The sequence below is a fragment of the Nanorana parkeri genome, unplaced genomic scaffold, assembly GCF_000935625.1.
Source record: "Nanorana parkeri isolate BGI_ZX_2015 unplaced genomic scaffold, ASM93562v1 scaffold425, whole genome shotgun sequence".
Taxonomy (NCBI): Eukaryota; Metazoa; Chordata; class Amphibia; order Anura; family Dicroglossidae; genus Nanorana; species Nanorana parkeri.
This window is the reverse complement of record NW_017306693.1, coordinates 721251-741082: the sequence shown is the minus strand read 5'-3', so window position 1 is coordinate 741082 and position 19832 is coordinate 721251. Positions and strand designations below refer to the sequence as shown.

Genomic DNA, 19832 nt, shown 5'->3' with positions numbered 1-19832 from the left:
GCGTACAAAACAACACTTAGGTTTCAGAAAACATGACGTATATACAATATCTGACAATATCAGAAATCAGTGCAGTTTTATGGACTAGATTGTCATAGTATGTGGCTCCTGGCAATACAGATTGTCTACAAGTAATCATGAAATGATTGTCAACGTTTCATTGTGCTCTGACACATCAGCACTCTGTCTCCTTGCTGTCCACACGTCCCTGCCTCTGAAGTTTGAATGATGAGGCCTTCTCACTCCGGGTAACGGGATGGTCAGTGAGGTCCTCAAAGGACTTTGCAGGTGAGCCGCTGGTAGGAAAGGGATCGTCGTCAAACTGGTCATCGAGATGAGAGTCTGTGCTGGGGTCCTCCTGGATAGTGTCCATTCTCTGATGGTCACCTTTGGCAGAGGCAGAGCTTGGCACGGCCGGTGTTTGCTGTAGGGTCTGAAATCGGCTTGGAGCCTGGGCAGAAGGGAAAGGCTTAACAATTCGTACGGGAGCAGAGTCTAGACTGCTGAGCATTTCCACATTCTGTCAGGAACAAAACACAATGGGGGGGAATTCAATAAAGCATTTACAATACTTTTCTGGTGGTAGGGTACCTTTAAAACAACCTGCAACTAATTCATGAAAACCTTGCAAAAGCTAATTTTACTCCAATTTAAAGATGCTGTCGCTGTGGCTGCAATGTATCTGTAAAAACTGAGAACCTTCACAGACATATGGCTGCAATGGGTTCAAAAAGAATTACCTCCAGCTGGCAGATTAGGTAACTGCTGGTCATTAGAACCATCTATGAACTGGTGTACAGAGAGACAACAGTGCTCAGATTGGGGAAGGAATGTGCTGAGAAGCTGAGCGTTCATTGGTTGTTATGACTTTGGCTGCCACTGGTGTCCTAGAAACTGATGACGGATCCCTGGTCCCATTGGGCTGCCAGTTGGGAGATTCCCCAGTCAACACCTGAATGTAAACAGAGACCGGGGATGCTGGCTGACAGCGGGTGGACTCTATAGCCGTGGTTAAGGAATCCGCCCACTGCCATCTGCTGTCAGTCACAGGGGACCTGGACCTAATATGGAACTATGAGAGCCTAGTCCCCATCAGGCTCCATCCACCCACAGCAAAACTATTTAGTCATTGTGCCTGTCTGTGTGACGGGTGCAGTGGCCAGGTAGAGAGCTCAGTAACACCTGGCCTGTGATTTTATGGACACTACTGAGTCAGCACCAGTACCCATCGTGTGCCCATGGTGACAGATTCATGAGCGTGATAGGTTCCCTCTGATGGTTCATTGGTTGTAGGTCTCCGGCAGCCAGCATCCTACAAACCAATGACAGATCCTGGGAGATTCTCTGGCTAGCAGCTGAACGAAATCAAAGGAGCCGGGGATGCTTGCTGACATTACCCAAATATGGTACAGCCAACAGCCTCCTAGCTGTAACTGAATGATAGTGGACGCAGTCTGATGGAGAAAGTAAGAGACTAGTTCCCCATCAGGTACATCTCCATTGTTTTTTTACAACAGATACATGAATTGGTCCCTAGTTGTGACATTTGTTGCAAAGATAGACTCTGGAATTCATATGCATGTCTACAATACTTTTTATGAATTCCAGGGAATGGTTCAGCTATTTGTAAAGATTAGCATCCAATGACTGAAAATGATGTGTGCAGCTGGAATATTTGTTGCTTTATGTATTATACAAGTTTCCAATACAAAATCTGAATTCATTTATTTATACAAGGCAGCAGAAGCTCCACATAAGTCAGTGTTGCCCCCAGCGAGTCTCTTATCTGGGTGGGTGATGCAATTGTTAAGCAAAATTTACCATTGTAAGGGTGCTCATAACTAGTTTCCTCCAAGTGTGTGTTCCTTTTAGCATTGTCACCATTGAAATGGCTTGCTTATTACCCAACACCAGGTAAACATTCAAGGCTGAGCAGACTGTGCATGTGCCCATGGAGAAGCTCAGCTACTTGACCAATAGCATGCACCCTACTGAGTGCTGTGATATTGTTACAGATTAGCTGACCAGAACTGAAGGAACCCGCAAAAGCCATTTTACTGCATCCTGTGACATCAAATCGTAGGGCAAGCCATGTCCTTTGGTGATTGTCAATAAGGGCCACTGATGACCATCCCCAGCTTTACAAAGATGAATGTTTCATAAGACACTTGTCACTGGTTGCCCACAGTTGATTCAATATGTGGCGAAGACTCTAAAATTCTGAATTTGCTATCACTATAATGATGGACAAATAGAGTAGATTCATCTATCTTTACTCTATCCAAAGCTAATAAGAAACACATTGGCTATAATAAACTTTAAGTCAGTCTTAGTCTAAAAAAGGAAATCTGAGTAAAATGTCACTCTGTAAAGCATTACACCCATAACTGGATCTACTAGCTGCACTTGGTCCATCTACCCAAACCCGAGGACTTGGGATTTTGGCAGATGCTGGAAACTACTTCTGACTTTTTCCATCCCCCCCAGTGATTTCATTGGTAAGATCTCAGCTCTATATACAGACTGAATTTTTTTAAGGGGTCCTACTCTCCCAGAGATGGGAACACTCTGGAATAAAAATCCACTGGGTGACTTAGCACACGATCCCACCTATGAATGACAGATCATATTTTTAAAAGAATGGCTACATTTAAATTAAACAATTTCATGAATATTTTGTAAGAGCATTTAATATGATTTAAGGATGGATGTAAAGATTGGGGACATGATCAGAGGACTGGTGTGAGGAGGGGTAATATTTTCCCAATACACAGCACACTTTCTGTAAAAAATAATGAACGTATGTTGTGAAAAGAAAACACTTCCTGTACAAGCATTGATGGCCTATAATGCTGGATTTCATAATGTAACTGTTTTGGGGAAAGCGGTTCCCCAAGACTCTGACAGCAAGGACTGATGTATGGTTCATGGGCTGGTTCTTTGCAATCACAGATGTAGTTTGGGAATACCCTACGATTAGTAAAATGTATACAAGTACTTAGCCAGAGTACACAATTCTAATACCCCAAATATTTTACCACATTGGCAGCATTAACACTTACACTTGGCATGAATAAAGATTTGGCATTTTCCTCATACTGCTTGTCCAGTTTCTTATCCTGGAAAAAATATAGAAGAACAATGAATAAAGTGTATTTACTTTCTTATTTATATGATGAATAAATAACAAATCTGGTGGATTATAGCAAGGGAGGACAATTTCTCTTTAATAGACCCCTCTGCTACTGATCTCTGCTTCTGTTTGTAGCCCAGGCTTATGCTTGCCAGGCCATACCGGCAGCATATGTCACCTTCTCTTTGATTCTAAAATCCATGTGCATAAATATAATGGAACCCAACCGAAAAAAACTCTGTGTGTTCACAAATGTCTCCCTATTGGATTTCATAATGTAACTGTTTTGGGGAAAGCGGTTCCCCAAGACTCTGACAGCAAGGACTGATGTATGGTTCATGGGCTGGTTCTTTGCAATCACAGATGTAGTTTGGGAATACCCTACGATTAGTAAAATGTATACAAGTACTTAGCCAGAGTACACAATTCTAATACCCCAAATATTTTACCACATTGGCAGCATTAACACTTACACTTGGCATGAATAAAGATTTGGCATTTTCCTCATACTGCTTGTCCAGTTTCTTATCCTGGAAAAAATATAGAAGAACAATGAATAAAGTGTATTTACTTTCTTATTTATATGATGAATAAATAACAAATCTGGTGGATTATAGCAAGGGAGGACAATTTCTCTTTAATAGACCCCTCTGCTACTGATCTCTGCTTCTGTTTGTAGCCCAGGCTTATGCTTGCCAGGCCATACCGGCAGCATATGTCACCTTCTCTTTGATTCTAAAATCCATGTGCATAAATATAATGGAACCCAACCGAAAAACTCTGTGTGTTCACAAATGTCTCACTAAACATAAAGGTGTGTCAGAATTGCCTATACAGAATGTGTGGGGGGCATAGATTGTTAGTCTGTGTGCTGGAAAATGTGGTGGGATGAACCATCAAATCGGAGTGTGTTTTCCTGGACAATCACTATTGTTTTTCCATGTCTCTCACCATTAGATAAACATGCTAGCTCCACCAAGATAATGACATGTTTATATTGAGGTCTTCCGTTTGTCTAAACCTCTGTCTAGTGTATCTAATCCCAATAACAAAAGTGTAATATTCTGCATCTTATAAGTCCTTAGATGTGGTGGCTGCTTTAGTTTTCTAATTAACAGGTATTTTCTGTACTTGCCGAAAAGGAACTTAGTCTGAAAAAAAGAAGACTAATGCAGCCACTACATCTAAGGAGTGATCACCTGCAATATATTAAATTTTTATGTTTGTGTTTTTGTTTGGGATGCGCCAATACTCACCCAAATGTTCCCGATGCCTATCCCGATACCTGAACTTTCATATCAGACAGCCGTGTGGCGTGTCATTACACACCGTCCGGCTTCCAGATTGTCCGGGAAGCTGGCTCCATGCTCCCTCGTCACCAGGGAGGTGGGTAATGACTCGCCCCGTGGCTTGCTAATTGGCCGGGAAGCCGGCTTTATACTTCCTTGTCACTTGGTGACGAGGCAGCATGGAGCCGACTTCCCGGCCACTCAGGAAGCCGGGGGGGTCATGTAATGACGGGGAGCTGGCCAGTCAGGAAGCCAGGCAGGGAGTCATTGCCCGTCCCTGGTTTCCTGATTGGCCAGAAAGCCAGCTCCATGTTTCCTCCTCACCCGGTGACGAGAGAGCATGGAGCCGGTTTCCCGGCTAATCCGGGAGCCGGGCGGCAAGTCATTACACGCTCCCCAGCTTCCTTATTGGGACTTTCGGTATTCGGTATCGACGAGTACCGAAAAAAAAAGATAAACGGTACTCGTTACCAAAAAAACAGTATCGGTGCATCCCTAGTTTTTTATATACTTTAAATCTATCAGATCTTCCAAACTGTCTTCTCCGGTGAGCATACGTGAGTTATAAGGAATAAAGTGTAATAAAGTATAGTGGTATGGGGATTCCCCTCAGAATTCAGGGACCTTTATCAAAGGCTCCCAAGCACGTGGCCAGATATAGTAATTGAACACCTAAAAAAATGTAATGAGCCATACAGTTATCTCATATATAAACCAAACACCACCAATCCCGTCACCTGTTCCAGGCAAACCAACAACTGTAGAAAAATAAAACTAATATATGTGGTATGAAAGTAGCTGCTCCTTTGTGTCAGCATTTTTTTTGTTTTACTATAACATTCTTTGTTATGTTTTTGGAGTTATATTAGGCCAAAATCTAATGCAAGAATGGAAGGTTATACAGCTGTTGGGAATTGTGTTTTAAAGTGACATTAAAGTCACACCCCCCCCCCCCTGTATGCTGCTTAAGGACTTACCTTAAATGATGCCTCTTGATCCTATAATCTTCTTCCTTCCACTTGTTTTCAGCAATCCCTCCAGCACTGGTGCCAGTCTCTAATCCAGTGCAGACTCTTTGTGTCCCACGGTGTCTGTCTGACATGCACGCTCACCGCTGTTCCACCCCCCCCCCCCCGTGTAACGGCTTGTCTTAAATGATGCATCTTGATCTGATCTGATCATCTTCTTCCTTCCAGTAGTTTTCAGGAGTCCCTCGCTGATCCAACGCTGACTGCTGTGTCTTCTGTGTCCAATGGTGTGTCCGTGTGCACGATCCCAGGCTGCATGCATTGACTTACAGTGCGTCTCTCCCCTTCTCCCGGCCGAAGATTGCGCAAATGCGCCTACCCCCGTGATACTTCACGGCCCCCCGAGAATCTTCAGAACTTCAAATTGGAGTGAGCGGCGGAGACACAGATAAGTAATTACCTTTTTTCATATATTTACTGCTTGCCAGCCAAAAAAACCCAGAAAGTTTAATTGTGCTTTAAAGATCAGTGTATAGACCCATGAACTTTGCATCGGAACAAAGAAGTATCAGATGGAACCTAATGGTATTTTGAATTACTGGTGATTTTTGCTCTAACTCATGTTCTCCTTTTGTATTGCTTTGTATTGACATGTCATAATGTTTAGCACATGTACTCACCACACAATGGACCAGTATACTGAGAGGGATCCAGAAGAGCAGAGAGAAGACAATGACAGATCCCACAATGTTATCAGCCAGGAACTTGCCTAAAAAACACAAAAATATATAACCAATCAGGAAGGAGAAAAACAAATCTAAATTAACTGCCTAATTCCAGTCAAAATGATACTTATTAGTGGACGTGGTATTCTTTCACCTTAAATGCTGCTGCAGTGATACCTCCCCAAAGAGTTTCCAGCTACCTCCAGCTTCTGCATCCCCCATAATGTAAATAAATCCGGATGACTTAGGGGGCCCCTCACAATGACTGCTGCAGCTCGGAAGACTGGGAAGCCACGTTCACTAGGAATGGAAATGTGTATTCTTGGTGTAGGGGCCAATTCATATGTTGAAGTTGTACTTCAGGTAGAAACTACAAAAAGATACGATTTTTGTACTCACAGTAAAAAAAAAAAAAATTCTTGGAGTCAGGGGCGTAACTAGAAATCCCAGGGCCCAATAACACAAAATTTTGAATGGGCGCCCCCCAACCATGACAAAACAGATCAGACGATCACGCCGGTGTTTGTCCTTCACACAGAGGATCGGTAAATATCAATTATATATACCGATCCTCCGCTCGGCCACGCACAGAGCCGTTGTCATCCTGAAACTGACAGGATGACAGCGGCTCCACTCTCCTCCCCGCCTGCCGCGCTCTCATGCCGCTCGATCATCATGATCGAGCGGCTTACACCTCCGACCCCCCCGCCGGCCATTTGTATTCGGAGCCCCGCTGCCTCAGCCCATACAAGCGGGGGAAGAGCAGCGGGGATCCGAGCCCCCCCTCTGTCGCGGACCCCATAGCGACCGCATCGGTCGCTATGGTGGTAGTTCCGACCACTGCTTGGAGTCCATTGAGCGAGGACGTCTTTAATCTTTGTGGTTACACTGCCGTCTAACTGTAGGCCAGCCCAAGTAACCCCTATTACTACCAGCATACCTCAGTGTTTCAGCAAAGCAGTACCAAGAGAAGGATTATAAACACAGAAGGGGTGGGACCTGTGTCCATGAATGGACTTCAAGAAAAGGATTTTACGATGAATACAAAAATCCAATTTTCTTTCTCTGCCATTAAGGCACATAGGAAGTCTTTCACCTTCAGGATGTCCAAAAGGACTCCAACCGAGTCCAAAAAATGTTAACAGGCCCAAGAAAAACAACAGAACTGGGGACTACCTGCAACTCAAAACAGCCTTCTGAAGGACCTTACACCCCAAACTGTCATGAGAGTAGGTGGAAATTCCCACCAGATAGCATAGTTAAAGAACAAGCAAACAGAAGACCAGACCAGGTGACGGCCTTGAATATCTGGAAAACAAATGCATGATGTGGAAAAGTCCAAGAAGCATTCGCAGATCTAGTAGAGTACACCTTGACATAGAATGGAAGAACTGGATCCTTGTGACCATAGGCTTGAATGATGCTCTATCGGTGCCATGTAGTGATGGTGGAACAGGAAGCTAGTGTATCCTTACAGTGACCACCCTGGATGACAAAAAGGGAGTCAGTCTTTCTAAAAGAAGCAGCCGGAAAGAGAAAGATCCCAAACCACATCCACATCCACATAATATAGGGAAATGTCCTTTTGGTGACGTGGGACAGAGAGACAGAAATACAATGTCCTGGCTGTGACATAAAGCAGAAACTACCTTAAGCAAGAGGTCCTGGCCTTCAACACTGCCTTATGCCTAAACAAAGCCAGATAAGGCATTACGAAGGACAACATTGCCAGGCTTAAATAGGTTCAAATGGCAGTTTCTGAAGTGCAGAGATAACTAGATTCAGATCCAGCAAAGTAGCGCTGCAACCAACGATTATTTTTTATAATCTATTAGCTGGCCAATCATTTTTTTGATTAATCGGATACATTTTTAAAAATATTTAATTATTTAATATGATTTAATTAATTGCTAATAAATATTAGCTATTTAATAATTAAATATTGATTAATGAAGTAATGAAATGTTTAATTAATGCACATATATTCTTTATTTCAATTTTATACAGTATCCTTCATCTTGGCATATGTCACAGAAAGAACTCCTCTCACCAGGCGCTTTTGTCTGGGGTAATCCGATTGGCTGCACGCTTGAATCTGTGCCCTTGACAATGATTTCCATCATCGATTATTATCGACTTTATCGATTAGTTGTTTCATCCCTATAACACAGTCACAGGGGAACAAACAGGAGGAGACACACGAGATTTAGCGAGGAGTGAGTGTCTTTTCAAATCTGAGCTTCAGCAGCCATGCCGTTAAAATGAGCGATCATGAAGCATGATGGTAAATCTCTCATTTAAAACAGAAGATCTTGATGATCTGGCAGATCCTATGAAGCATTCACCAGAAGTCTTACCAGGTCATAATTTCACATCCACTTGAGATGGATGGCATTGTGGTGATCCTCATTGCTCTGTTCTATCTCAATCCTGTGAGGCACATGAACAAGTAGTCTCAAGGAAGGGAGGGCAAACATTAGGGAGTACCATTTTCACTGAGCCACTAAAACATCCGCTGCTTCCACTAGAGAACTCTTGTACCTGGAATCAAACCTGCCCAATTTACTGTTGAACCTGAAGGCCATGAGGTCCGCGTTTGGTGTCCTCCCATCTGCAATACAGCTCCTGGAACATTTTTGGGTGTAGGAATTGCTCCCAGCTGGGGAACTCCTTTGTCTGCCAAATGTCTATGAATGCAATACACATGTTGGACAAAGCAGGAACAAAGTTCTGCTCAGAACAGGACACAATCTATTCTACGATCTCGCTGGCTGCAATAAGACTTCAGGTTTCTCCCCGATGGTTGATATACACCACTGCTGTGAATCTGGATTGGATGACCCTCCAGCATGATGGTTTAATGCTGCAAAGACATCACCCAAAGCTCCAGGATGTTCAACAGAAGACGAGAATCCAAAGATGACCATGTCCCCCGCCGACAGGGTGCCCCGGACTCCCCAGGCCAAAAGGCTGGCATCCACCAAAAACCTAAGAAAGGACTTTCCCGACTGTAGAGCCAGATTCCTGAGCCACCAACCCAAGGACAAGTGGGTTCTCAGTGCAAATAGAATCAGGTTCAGGATCCATCCAAATCGCTGCAACGTCTATACGGTCAAAACCACGAGGAAAACATGTTTAGAATCGACAGCAGTAAAGACACAAGGCTCATGGTAAGAAGCAAGATCTCATGTACCCTCAAACCCCATACTCAGCTTGTAGCTAGTGAGGGTCTGATGGCTGAAGGTGACCAAAATCACTGTAGGCAGGCAGCAAGAATGGAACGGAGATCGGCATTCCATTTGGTTCATTGCAAGCCGAAGCAGCAGTGGGGAGATGCTTCCTCAGCACTGTATGGGGAGAAAGACTTTGACCACACTCCACGCAGCATGATGTATTCAGTCAGTCCCAGTGTTAGGCCCTTCTGCTTTGGAAACTGGCGGGAAAAAAAAAATTTGGAAGGTGTCAAGCCACCTTTGTAAATGAGGCAGCTCCCGGTGCTCAGCCCAACCGACTTACTCACAAAGTGGTTGTTCTAAGACTGGGCAAGCATTGAGGAAATTTCAGTGGCTCTGAATCTGAAAAGAGCTCCGCAGCTAACTTTTTCCGGAACAGAGACTGGAAAGTGCTCCATGCTGAACCCAAAGGCCGTAGGTCACTTCCAAGCTATCCCTGCAACATGCAGCCCAGCGGGGCCTGGGTGCAAAACTTCAAAAGCCAAGCAGAGGACGACCTCGCCAGATAGCTGCAATCAAAGATAATAACACTCAGATATGCTGGTAGTAGGAGGGGATAACTCGAGCTGGTCTACCAGTTGTTTTTTGTTTGTCAGTGTCCAATCCCTGACAGGGATTGGGCTAGGCAGCAGTATAAAATGGAAGGATATATAGTCCTGTAGTGTAGTAGCTGGGTAATGGAGGGGCAGAACACTGAGCAAATCAGAGTTTTAATGCTCTGCACAGTACTGTCAGTCTAACATTGTGACCATGTATACAGAAGGGAAAAAGACACAAATGATCTCAGTAATGTGCGGTGGGAATATGACAAAGCTGTATTGTTAAACTGCAGTGCAATAGCCTGCCAGGTGATCCAGGACCAGTCTGTGCTGTCTGCCAGTGATGTCTTGCTCACAAGGATGACTGGACACAATTACAAATCTTACAGCCGGCAAGATTGTTTGCATATATGTTTGCATTAAACTCACCTTTAAATGGAAAAAAAAGTATTTTTTTATGCAAACACTATGAAAGATAATAATTGTTTGAGCATACATAATAAAAAAATCGGTGTTACCTCTTGTATTACCTATATACATTATCCTTATACCATTCTGTTGCTCAGCATTATTGAGAGGTGATGAAGGTGTTACTACTGTCTGAGGGAAGAGATGTATTCACCGTCTCACAGAAAATGTAATTCTTTGACAGGAACTGGACATACGGAAAACAGGGCGGTTCAACCTAACCCTTCCTGCCACCTACTCTTATCATTCACTTCTTACTCATTCTAAATGCTGCAGTCAATCAAGTTAGAAGACAGAACACAGGGTAAGCCTGGGAGGGATCACACTGTTAAGTGCATAGACGGTCTCTTCCTTATATACGAGCATAATGAAATACTATGAGGGAGGTGTGGAAGGTCTATGACTTCTGGGCTGTGCAGCCTGCAGAGCTCAAACTAAGAGGTGCTGCTCTGTCTGGGACATTTTGGAGAAAGCAAAAGACACAACGTTTTGTAAGCATGCATACATTACATATTTTAACCTTAAAATTTTAGAGTAGTTGCATGAGAAAAAAAAAAGCTTTAGTTCTGCTTTGCCATATAAAAATTTGACTTAAATCTGTATCACACTGGATTTTTACATATATTAGGATGAACTTCTAGTAACATATTATGAGACAGCTTTGATGTAGGTTCCTCCTATAGCAATGCTACATAATGTATGCTGCAATTTGATAATTAGGTGATAAATAGTGCATATTCATATTCCATTGTTTCCCTGGTTTGCGGTTACATAAAAAGCATTATAAAGACTTACCCAACATGTTGATGCTAAGCTTGTCGATAAAATCCCAGAGCCTCTCAATCACATCCTGGACCTGTTTCTCACACTTCCCCTGCAGAAGACAGACACATAAAAGAGATATTGGTAGATGATTAGCTTCTTATAGTTATGGATGAAGGTGTAGAATCTGCTTATATACAATACAAGCAGCCACATTGTACAATGATGTATTAGAAAGGAGTATAGTACTTAACACATCTATGAAACACATGGCACCATGGCACAGAGTAACTGTAGGAAAGGTTAGAAGTATTGTCCTCATTTTGGAGCTGCTCTGTCTTCTATGAAACACATGGCACCATGGCACAGAGTAACTGTAGGAAAGGTTAGAATTGTACAGCCACATTGTACAATGATGTATTAGAAAGGAGTATAGTACTTAACACATCTATGAAACACATGGCACCATGGCACAGAGTAACTGTAGGAAAGGTTAGAAGTTAGAATTTCTCAATGGGGAGAACCACTCACTATAGGAGGTTCAGAAACAGAACTCACAGTAGAAAGATGCCAGCTCTGTCTACTCGACTCCTGCAATTTCTCCAACTTTTAATCAAATTGTCCCACCGATTGCCCTTAGAAGCATGCTATAGACAAAACAGACGGGTCTTCCTTGATCATGAGTCTGTTTGTAGTCAGAGAAGGCCTTCAAGTGAGAAGGTTCCGATAACAATCAGATATTGTTTGGGTCATAAATAACAGAATCTGGATTAGAAAATGTGTAGTGGTCAATTGTTTTTTTGCATCTTGGCTTCTGGTTTGAACCTCACAACTTTACTACTCTCCTGGAATATGAACACAATGGCTAGATGGCTAGATGTAATGGCTAGATGAATGGGTCAGAGCAACTCCAAACCTGCAACTCTTGTTGGATGTTCCCCATCTGCAGTGGTCAGGACCTACCAAAAAGTGGTCCAAGGAAGAAACACTGGTGAACCGGCGACATGGACGGCCAAGGTTCAATGATGCTCGTGGGAAGCAAAATGGCCCCACCTCACAACTTATAGGGCTTAAAGGATCTGCTACTGACGGCTTGGTGCCAGACACCACAGCATACCTTCAGATGTCTAGAGAAGTCCATGCTCAACGGGTCAGGGCTGCTTTGGACGCAAAAGGGGGGCCTACTCAGTATTAGGCGGGTGGTCATAATATGATGGCTGAAAGGTGTATGTACACGCATCCTATGTGCATTTTGTTTGCGTGGGGGTCTTTTATTTTTTTAACATTTATTTTATTAGGTCTTAATATATTTTTTTCAACAACTTTTTATTTTTGTAGTTGACTGTATTGCTATCACAATAATTAGTCAGAATGAGAAGGCAGCTTACATTGCCATCACAGAAGCCCACAGTGCACGGCTTTCCTTTACGCAGGAAAAGGTACTGCTTCTTATCGCTCACGTACGGACTGCAGATTCCATTGTGGTCCCGGCAGCACACTTTACAGGAATGTTCAGTTTCTGAAAACATAAAAAATATAAATACTTACTAACTACAAGATACTAAAAAAAACTACATGTCCCATAAAACTTAATCAGGCTGTAAAATCCCGATTTCCTCAACATAGCCCTATCGATCCCTTACCATTACAGGCACATGACTTAAGATTCTTTTCAATCTCACAGAAAGGCCGGCACTCTCCACCAAAACATTTCCCAGAATCCACGCACTCTGTCTCATCGGGTGCACTGCCAGGTGCGGGGCACTCACTGCTGTTACCTACAACAAGGAAAATACACAGGGGGCTGTAAGACATGTACTATTGAAAATACCTTTTTTATCAATGTCTGCTATCAATGTAAAAAAAACTTGTTTCTATGTAGAGGTTGTAGATGGGTAATGCAGGAAATGTACATGTGAATTCTGATATTCTGCTGCCAACATATCTCCTCTCCTTTCTATAATGTTTAGTGTAATTAACAAATTATTAGAAAAATTACTGATCACTCCAGTGTTTGTAAATAACTGGGGACACATAGTACTATGTGTCCCCACTTATGAATAAACAGGATTTGATTTACATCACTTCGTGTTCATTCATGAATTTCTCAATGGGGAGAACCACTCACTATAGGAGGTTCAGAAACTGCTGATAGTAAATATTTTCTTTTTCATTGAGTGCTGAGGTTGCAGAACAAGAAATTGAGCACTCTGTGTCCTCAAATTCTTTTTCTATTTCAAAAGGGAAATGTCAGGGGTCTGTTTAGATCCCAGATATTTCACTGTAGCACGCTAGCAACCCAGCAATTGAAAGTCGAATCAATGGGAAAAATTGCAAAAATGGCTTGGCAAGCTGAGGTGCAAAATGTTCGAGGGCTTGGCAGCGAAAGGGTTAAATCGTTATTTTCTCCTCTGATAGGGTGGTGCCTGCAGCAACCGGGCACTCCTCCACTTTCCCTTCTGCACAGAATACAAAAGTCGGGTCTTATGTTAGGGTTACATCTCCTAATGGAAGGGCAAGTCAAAACGCATTATGGATCAACCACATTTCAAGTTTTACAAGTAAATATATTCGCTTGAGCAATTAGGGCATGCATGCCAAGACAGATATGACTGGGGAAGGAGGAAGAGCTTCTTCAGAGGCTGGATTGTGCCTTCAGCTCTGTCGTGCATACAGCTAGCATATTAAATCCCTGAGCAATTAGTACATTACATTGTACAAATGCGATTACGGTGTAGACGAAACATTTTGTAGTCTGACAGAATGCAATGCGTTCCTAAATTCACAGAATATTACTGGATATTATAAATAATAATGACAGATATTGTTGGTCCAGGTAAGCTGATTGCCTTAGGGCAACAGTAGCCAAACTTTGGCCCTCCAGCTGTGGTGAAATTCCAAATCCCATCATGCCTCTGGGAGTCATGCCTAAGGTTGTCAGAGTCTTGCAATGACCCATTGAGATTTGTAGTTTTTACTACAGCTAGAGGGCCGAAGTTTGGCTAGCCCTGGCCATAGGGGATCAGGTAGGATGTTTTTGTTTCCCCTGTTAAAGCCAAATGGGCCACGCTTTATAAAGCCTTTTTTTTTTGTCTTTCTCTGGATCAAATATGGCATAGGGTTCTGTTTATTGAGGTTGTCCATCTATCTATGTATAGGTTGAACTCGATGCACTTGTGTCTTTTTTTTCAACCTGTTTAATGCTGTTGGACCCCACAGCCCTCACCTTATCTGCTGTGGCTATCTAGTTACATTATGTTACATTATGCTGCCCCTTACCTGTGCAATAGGACTCTCCTTTACAAGTGGCATTAATGGCTTCCTGGCATTTCTTCTGAGCCGTATCAAACTGGCATTGTTTACAGCATGGACTGTTGCGATCACTGAAATATGGGATATGCAAAAGACAAATAGAAGGCAGTTACATTGCTAGCTAAATATATTGGGGTACATTCAGTGCAAGTAAAGGCTGATGTATAACAACACAACAGTAAACTTCTAGACATTTCTAGAAAACTAGGTCAGCAATGGCAGACTTTATATATCCCTGAGTACAGGATTCCTTTAAGGCAGAACTCCAGGTATTTAACCAATATTTAAAATAAAAAGCCAAAAAGAGGAGGTAGAGGAGCGGTGACTACTTTACAACACACACAGGGATCATGGGGAACAAAAGTAGCCCCCCTCCAGAAGGAAGGACAGTGTCAGCACTAATTCAGAGATGATTTCAGGATCTACAGCCGAGTGATACACAAATAAGGTCCAGTATTATTAATAGTTAAGGCACCTGAATGCATTTTGAAGATTCTTGAAGAACTCTTGAATTTAGTGTTACTTTAAGCAAAAACTTAGTTTTAGATGTAGCGAGAGTTTGCAACCCTTATAAGTTTTTAATCGCAGTCCATGTCCCCATTAGGGAGATATAAGCTGCCCATAGATGGCTCAAAATTTTGAATTTCAGCAGGAATCAACCAAAATTGGAGCCATGGGTGGTCCCTCAAGAATCCTCCAGCTTTACAAAAGGTCAATTTAAAAATCAACTGAGCCAGGTTCAATATTAATGTCCGAGCAGTAACTGCATCCGATCAGATCCAGTCACTGGTTGGGTATTCTGACAGCCGTGGGTGCTGACTGTCAAAATAAAATAGCTGGCAGGAGGCAGTCCTCTATCCACACTGTTTAGCGTGGACGGGAGGATCAATTAATATTCTTCTGTTAATCCCACAAGTTGAACGAGAGAAAAATGAGCCATGCATGACCAGTTTAACTCTTTATTTGTCCTGGTGACTGCTGGAACTGGAAGCGAGGGAAAATCCTACATTTTGAGTTATAACTAACAATTAAAACTCAAACTAGACACTTTTCTGGTGACAACTGTCTGAAGGGGAATTTCCCTAATTTTGGAGAGTTTTTTCCAATTCCTAATGTAGCTGAATTAATTTGTAGAGGAAAATCTCCCTACTTGGACACAGAGGACAAAAACCTGACAGGTATTTATCCATTCCCTATTCTATCACAAAGGAAAAGAACAGTTTTGGCTTTAGATATATTTTAAAGTAATCTTCAACTGAGCAAAATATGGGACTTGCCATTGCTCATCTCCTTCTGAAGTTGTTTTTTGATCAGCGGTCGCCTTCTTCCAAACTACTCACGTTCACAACGAAGAACTTCACCATTTGTCTTCGTGCTCAGGAATGCGAATTGAAATGACTATTGTTGCAATGTCACAGTGTAGGGAATTTGTCACGCTGTATTTGCAAGCATTTTTTTTCTTTTTCTATATTTCTATAGGACTTAATGACAGGAATCCCTACGAGGATCTCTTTTTACTGAACAAAAAAAACTATAGAGCTGCAACAACAAATCGGAAAATGTTGTCAATGTTTAGTCGGCTATAGATTAGTTGACCCTACTTGCGGCACCACACACGACACGAGCCGTACACTACACACTAGATGACGCGCCTCTTCTCCCCACTCTGAGCTCCCTGATGCGCCGCTACCCGCCAATGATCGAGGGGGAACAGCACCTGACAGGCCCATGGACTCGCATCTAAAAGTAAGAGTGCCTGCTCCCACCCCCCCACACACACAATTGTTTTTTTTAATGTATTGCTGGGATAGTGGGAACTGTTGTATTCTCTATAGCTGATGGTACATTGCGCTGTAAATTATACCATCAGCTATAGAGGAATAAGAAATCCCAGCAATACATTTTACACTTTTACACATTTTACTATTGATGGGATTTGTTGTTCCTCTATAGCTGGTGGTATTCTGTATTGTGCTGTATAATGTATTATTGCTGGGATTTGTAGTCCTCTATAGCCGGTGCCAATCTGCATTCATTGCTGTATAATTTTACACTTTCCATTTCACTATATTGCACACCACACTTTTTTTTTTTTACTTCCACCGCTCCAAGCTTGCTTCCATGATGGACTACAATCTCAATATAAACTAGGAGTCCATCACTGGAGATATTTTTTTTATCCGATTAATCGAACTTAATAATCGGCTAACTAATCGATTTTGAAAAAAATTGTTAGCTGCAGCACTAAAAAACTGTTAGAAAATTCCAATTCTTTTTGTTCTCATTTGTCACTATACTGACCTGCACTTGGCGTTGTCCCTGAACTTGCAATCCGAGGTACAACAGGGATCGTTGTGCTGACGTAGCAGGCCTGGATCACAGTCCTCCCCCTCATCCACTCTCGAGTTTCCACACACTTTGTTGTTGCGTTCCTTAAAGCAGATGGGAGCCTTACTCATCAGTGTGCGCAGGATGGATTCTCTGCTGCAGGCAGAGAACATCTGAGAGGAAGAAACATGAGTTCATTCACCATATGTATGTCACTCGTGCTATCCAGGAAATGCAGACTAGGAGTTAACCGTCTTCCACCAGTAAAAGAGGAGAACTTGAGAAGAGAATTAATAGTGGAGAATTACAAAGTGACATATAAAAGGGGAATTTTGCTTAATTATGCAAATGTTTTACAATGCCTAGGTAACTATTGTTATATGTAATGTGCATAGGAGACAAAAATGCAGAAATCTCACTGTAAATTTCCTACAGAAACTAAAGAAATAATGAACAAGAAAAAAATGTCTTGATAAAATACTGGTGGTGTGTGAAACATGAAACATTATCTTTATGGATTCGATTTACACACCCTGGATTTTACAGTAGAGGTTAACCCTTAATGAATAAAATTTAGCACTGTATTATAAACAATTGGCATGATTTTTAATTAAAAACCTTGCAGCCACTTTCTATCTACATGAACTCCAACAATGTCTGCATGGCATTTCTCAGGGCAGGATTCCTGACTTACAACAGTGGACCATGCGTGCCTAATGTGTGCTAAAACAGCCACTTGTCTCCAGAGTCCCCTCTCTGCAAAACAGGTTCTGAACACCTCTAGATGTAGGGGCTAGTGATGAGGCTGGCCTTGGTGTAACCTCAATCCTCCTGTAGGCGGCAGTATAAACCAAAGTTTATAGAGTTCCCGAGTCCCTCAGTGGACGTGAAATCTTAAAAATGCAATCAAGTACCTTAACTATCAACATAAAAATGTTTCTTATTTGTGTATCACTCGGCTGTAGATCCCCAAATCATCTTTGAATTGGTGCTGACACTGTCCTTCCTTCTGGAGGGTGGCTACTTTTGTTCCCCATGGTCCCTGTGTGTGCTGTAAAGTAGTCACCATTCCAAGCTCGCTCCTGTGATGGACTACAATCTCGATATAAATTAGTAAACTAAACATGAGATTGTAGTCCATCACAGAAGTGAGCTTGGAGCGTTGACTACTTTACAACACACACAGGGACCATGAGGAACAAAAGTAGCCACCCTCCAGAAGGAAGGACAGTGTCAGCGCCAATTCAGAGATGATTTGAGGGTCTACAGCCGAGGGATACACAAATAAGCTACAGTTTTGTAAATAGTTGAGGTACTTGAATGCATTTTTCAAGTTTAACGCCCGAGTTTAGTGTCACTTTAACGCTTATCCTTATGGGAGACAAAGGGAAGGAAGGCTGAGAAACTTGGACATTGCCTAGGTATGAACTCCAGCTCATGGTGAATCTAAATTTCTCCATAGCCATCTGGAAGATATAATACTGCGTTCATATTTTGTGTCTACCGCTGCGGACACCTAAGGGGTCATCCATATAAGATGTCCATAAGACTTCTGAGGACAGCCCATGATATAACCAATCCAAGTTACACATACACCATATGTGTGATATTGTATAAAAAGGGCAATCAAGCACTGTGTTATTTAGCTTCACAGAAGGAGGAACAGTCATATGCTAAAACTCTACACAATAGTTTTACAAGGTGTACTCTTATGAATGGTGATAAATATTATTGCACATGGCTACCTTAACAATGAACCCAAGTTGTGTAAAACCGAGCAGTGTACCTTATTGTTCTGGTGGTCTCCACTCACAGCTATGGGGTACATCACATATTTTCCACCTCGTTCCTCGCTGGGTGCACACACCTCCATGCTGTCTGGATCGTGTTCAGACCCAAAGTTATGGCCCAGCTCATGAGTAGTGACCAGGTCAGCTTCCTGTCCAGAAAACACAGAAGGTAAACCATGCAGAAGACAATGTCTGGGGATTGTACAGTCCTACTTAAACAGCGCCTCTCATTTTCATAGTCTGAATTAGAAATCTTCCTGCCAAAAAATAATTATTTGCAGTTTCCTCCTACCATATAAACTGCCAACAGATATCTAAATGCACACTACATATGATAGGAAACAATATGGTAAGACTTTAGCAGATAAAGCTGTGTATACTATGTGCGAATCTACCAAGCATTGAATGCAGGGTAGAGGTACTAAAGTCAATATCCCTTTTTAAGTACCCCTTATAAAAATAGCTTGTTCTGTCAATATCCTAAGCAAATTTTTTCAACATTTTTTTTTTTCTTTCAAGCAATACATATTTTGAGACCCAGTGACATCATGGGTCTTTCTGCTAGTCTTTGTTACAAGACTGGCAGAAAGGGCCAGCAGGCTCCTCTAAGTATCACAGCACTGTACTTCGGATCTTCTTTCCAGAGTGATTTATGCAAGAACACATCCCCAGTATCCCTTTATACATACATGCGCCTCCATGCTGGCCCTGGCTGCTGCAAACTTTAGCTGTGCCATTTGCTGATCAGTCGCTTGAGCATGCCCTTCTAAAAGGGATGCCAAGGGATTTTTCTTTTGGGGGGGGGGGGGGGATTATCAAAACTGGAGCGGACAAAATCTGTAGCAGCTGTGCACAGCAACCAATCATCTTTTCTCTCTTTAGTTTGTTCAGTGAAGATTTGGAAATGAAAACGAGAAGCTGATTGGTTGCCATACACATTTGCTCCAGTTTTGATAAATTCCCCCCACTGTGTCTAAGTCATTAACCCTTTGTTAGGACAGTGTGTTCAAATCTAGTTTACAACTGATAATGAGATCTTCCAGCACAGTTCAGACAGGGTAAATTAGAGTATTTATTACTTCCCCACCACAAACAAAAGTCACCACCTGTATTTCGGGCAGTTTAATGATCTGTGGGTGCCTCATTTGGTCAGGTCTAAGGCTGGGCACACACCTTACAACCATCGCAAGACTTTTGTCTTGCGATGGTTGTAAGGTACTTAAAAAAACGTACAATCTGCCTATCTTGCATAGGCAGATCGTACTTGCGATGATCGCAAGCCACG

General features: G+C 42.3%; 1 protein-coding gene across 2 annotated transcripts in view; it reads right to left on the bottom strand.

Moving 5' to 3' along the window:
• Positions 1–19832, bottom strand: part of ADAM17 (ADAM metallopeptidase domain 17) — a 79099-nt gene continuing 59267 nt past the window's right edge. The window contains exons 12-20 of one of the 2 annotated variants that reach the window (XM_018560006.1): positions 18544–18696; positions 16731–16930; positions 14397–14500; positions 12761–12895; positions 12506–12636; positions 11151–11229; positions 6071–6159; positions 3063–3119; positions 1–520 (exon numbers count right to left, since the gene is read on the bottom strand). In XM_018560006.1, the coding sequence (XP_018415508.1) occupies positions 176–520; positions 3063–3119; positions 6071–6159; positions 11151–11229; positions 12506–12636; positions 12761–12895; positions 14397–14500; positions 16731–16930; positions 18544–18696 (1293 nt within the window). In that variant the 3' untranslated portion in view covers positions 1–175. Of the gene's footprint in view, positions 521–3062; positions 3120–3606; positions 3664–6070; positions 6160–11150; positions 11230–12505; positions 12637–12760; positions 12896–14396; positions 14501–16730; positions 16931–18543; positions 18697–19832 lie in introns of both variants that reach the window. The other variant, XM_018560005.1, reaches the window with a different exon arrangement.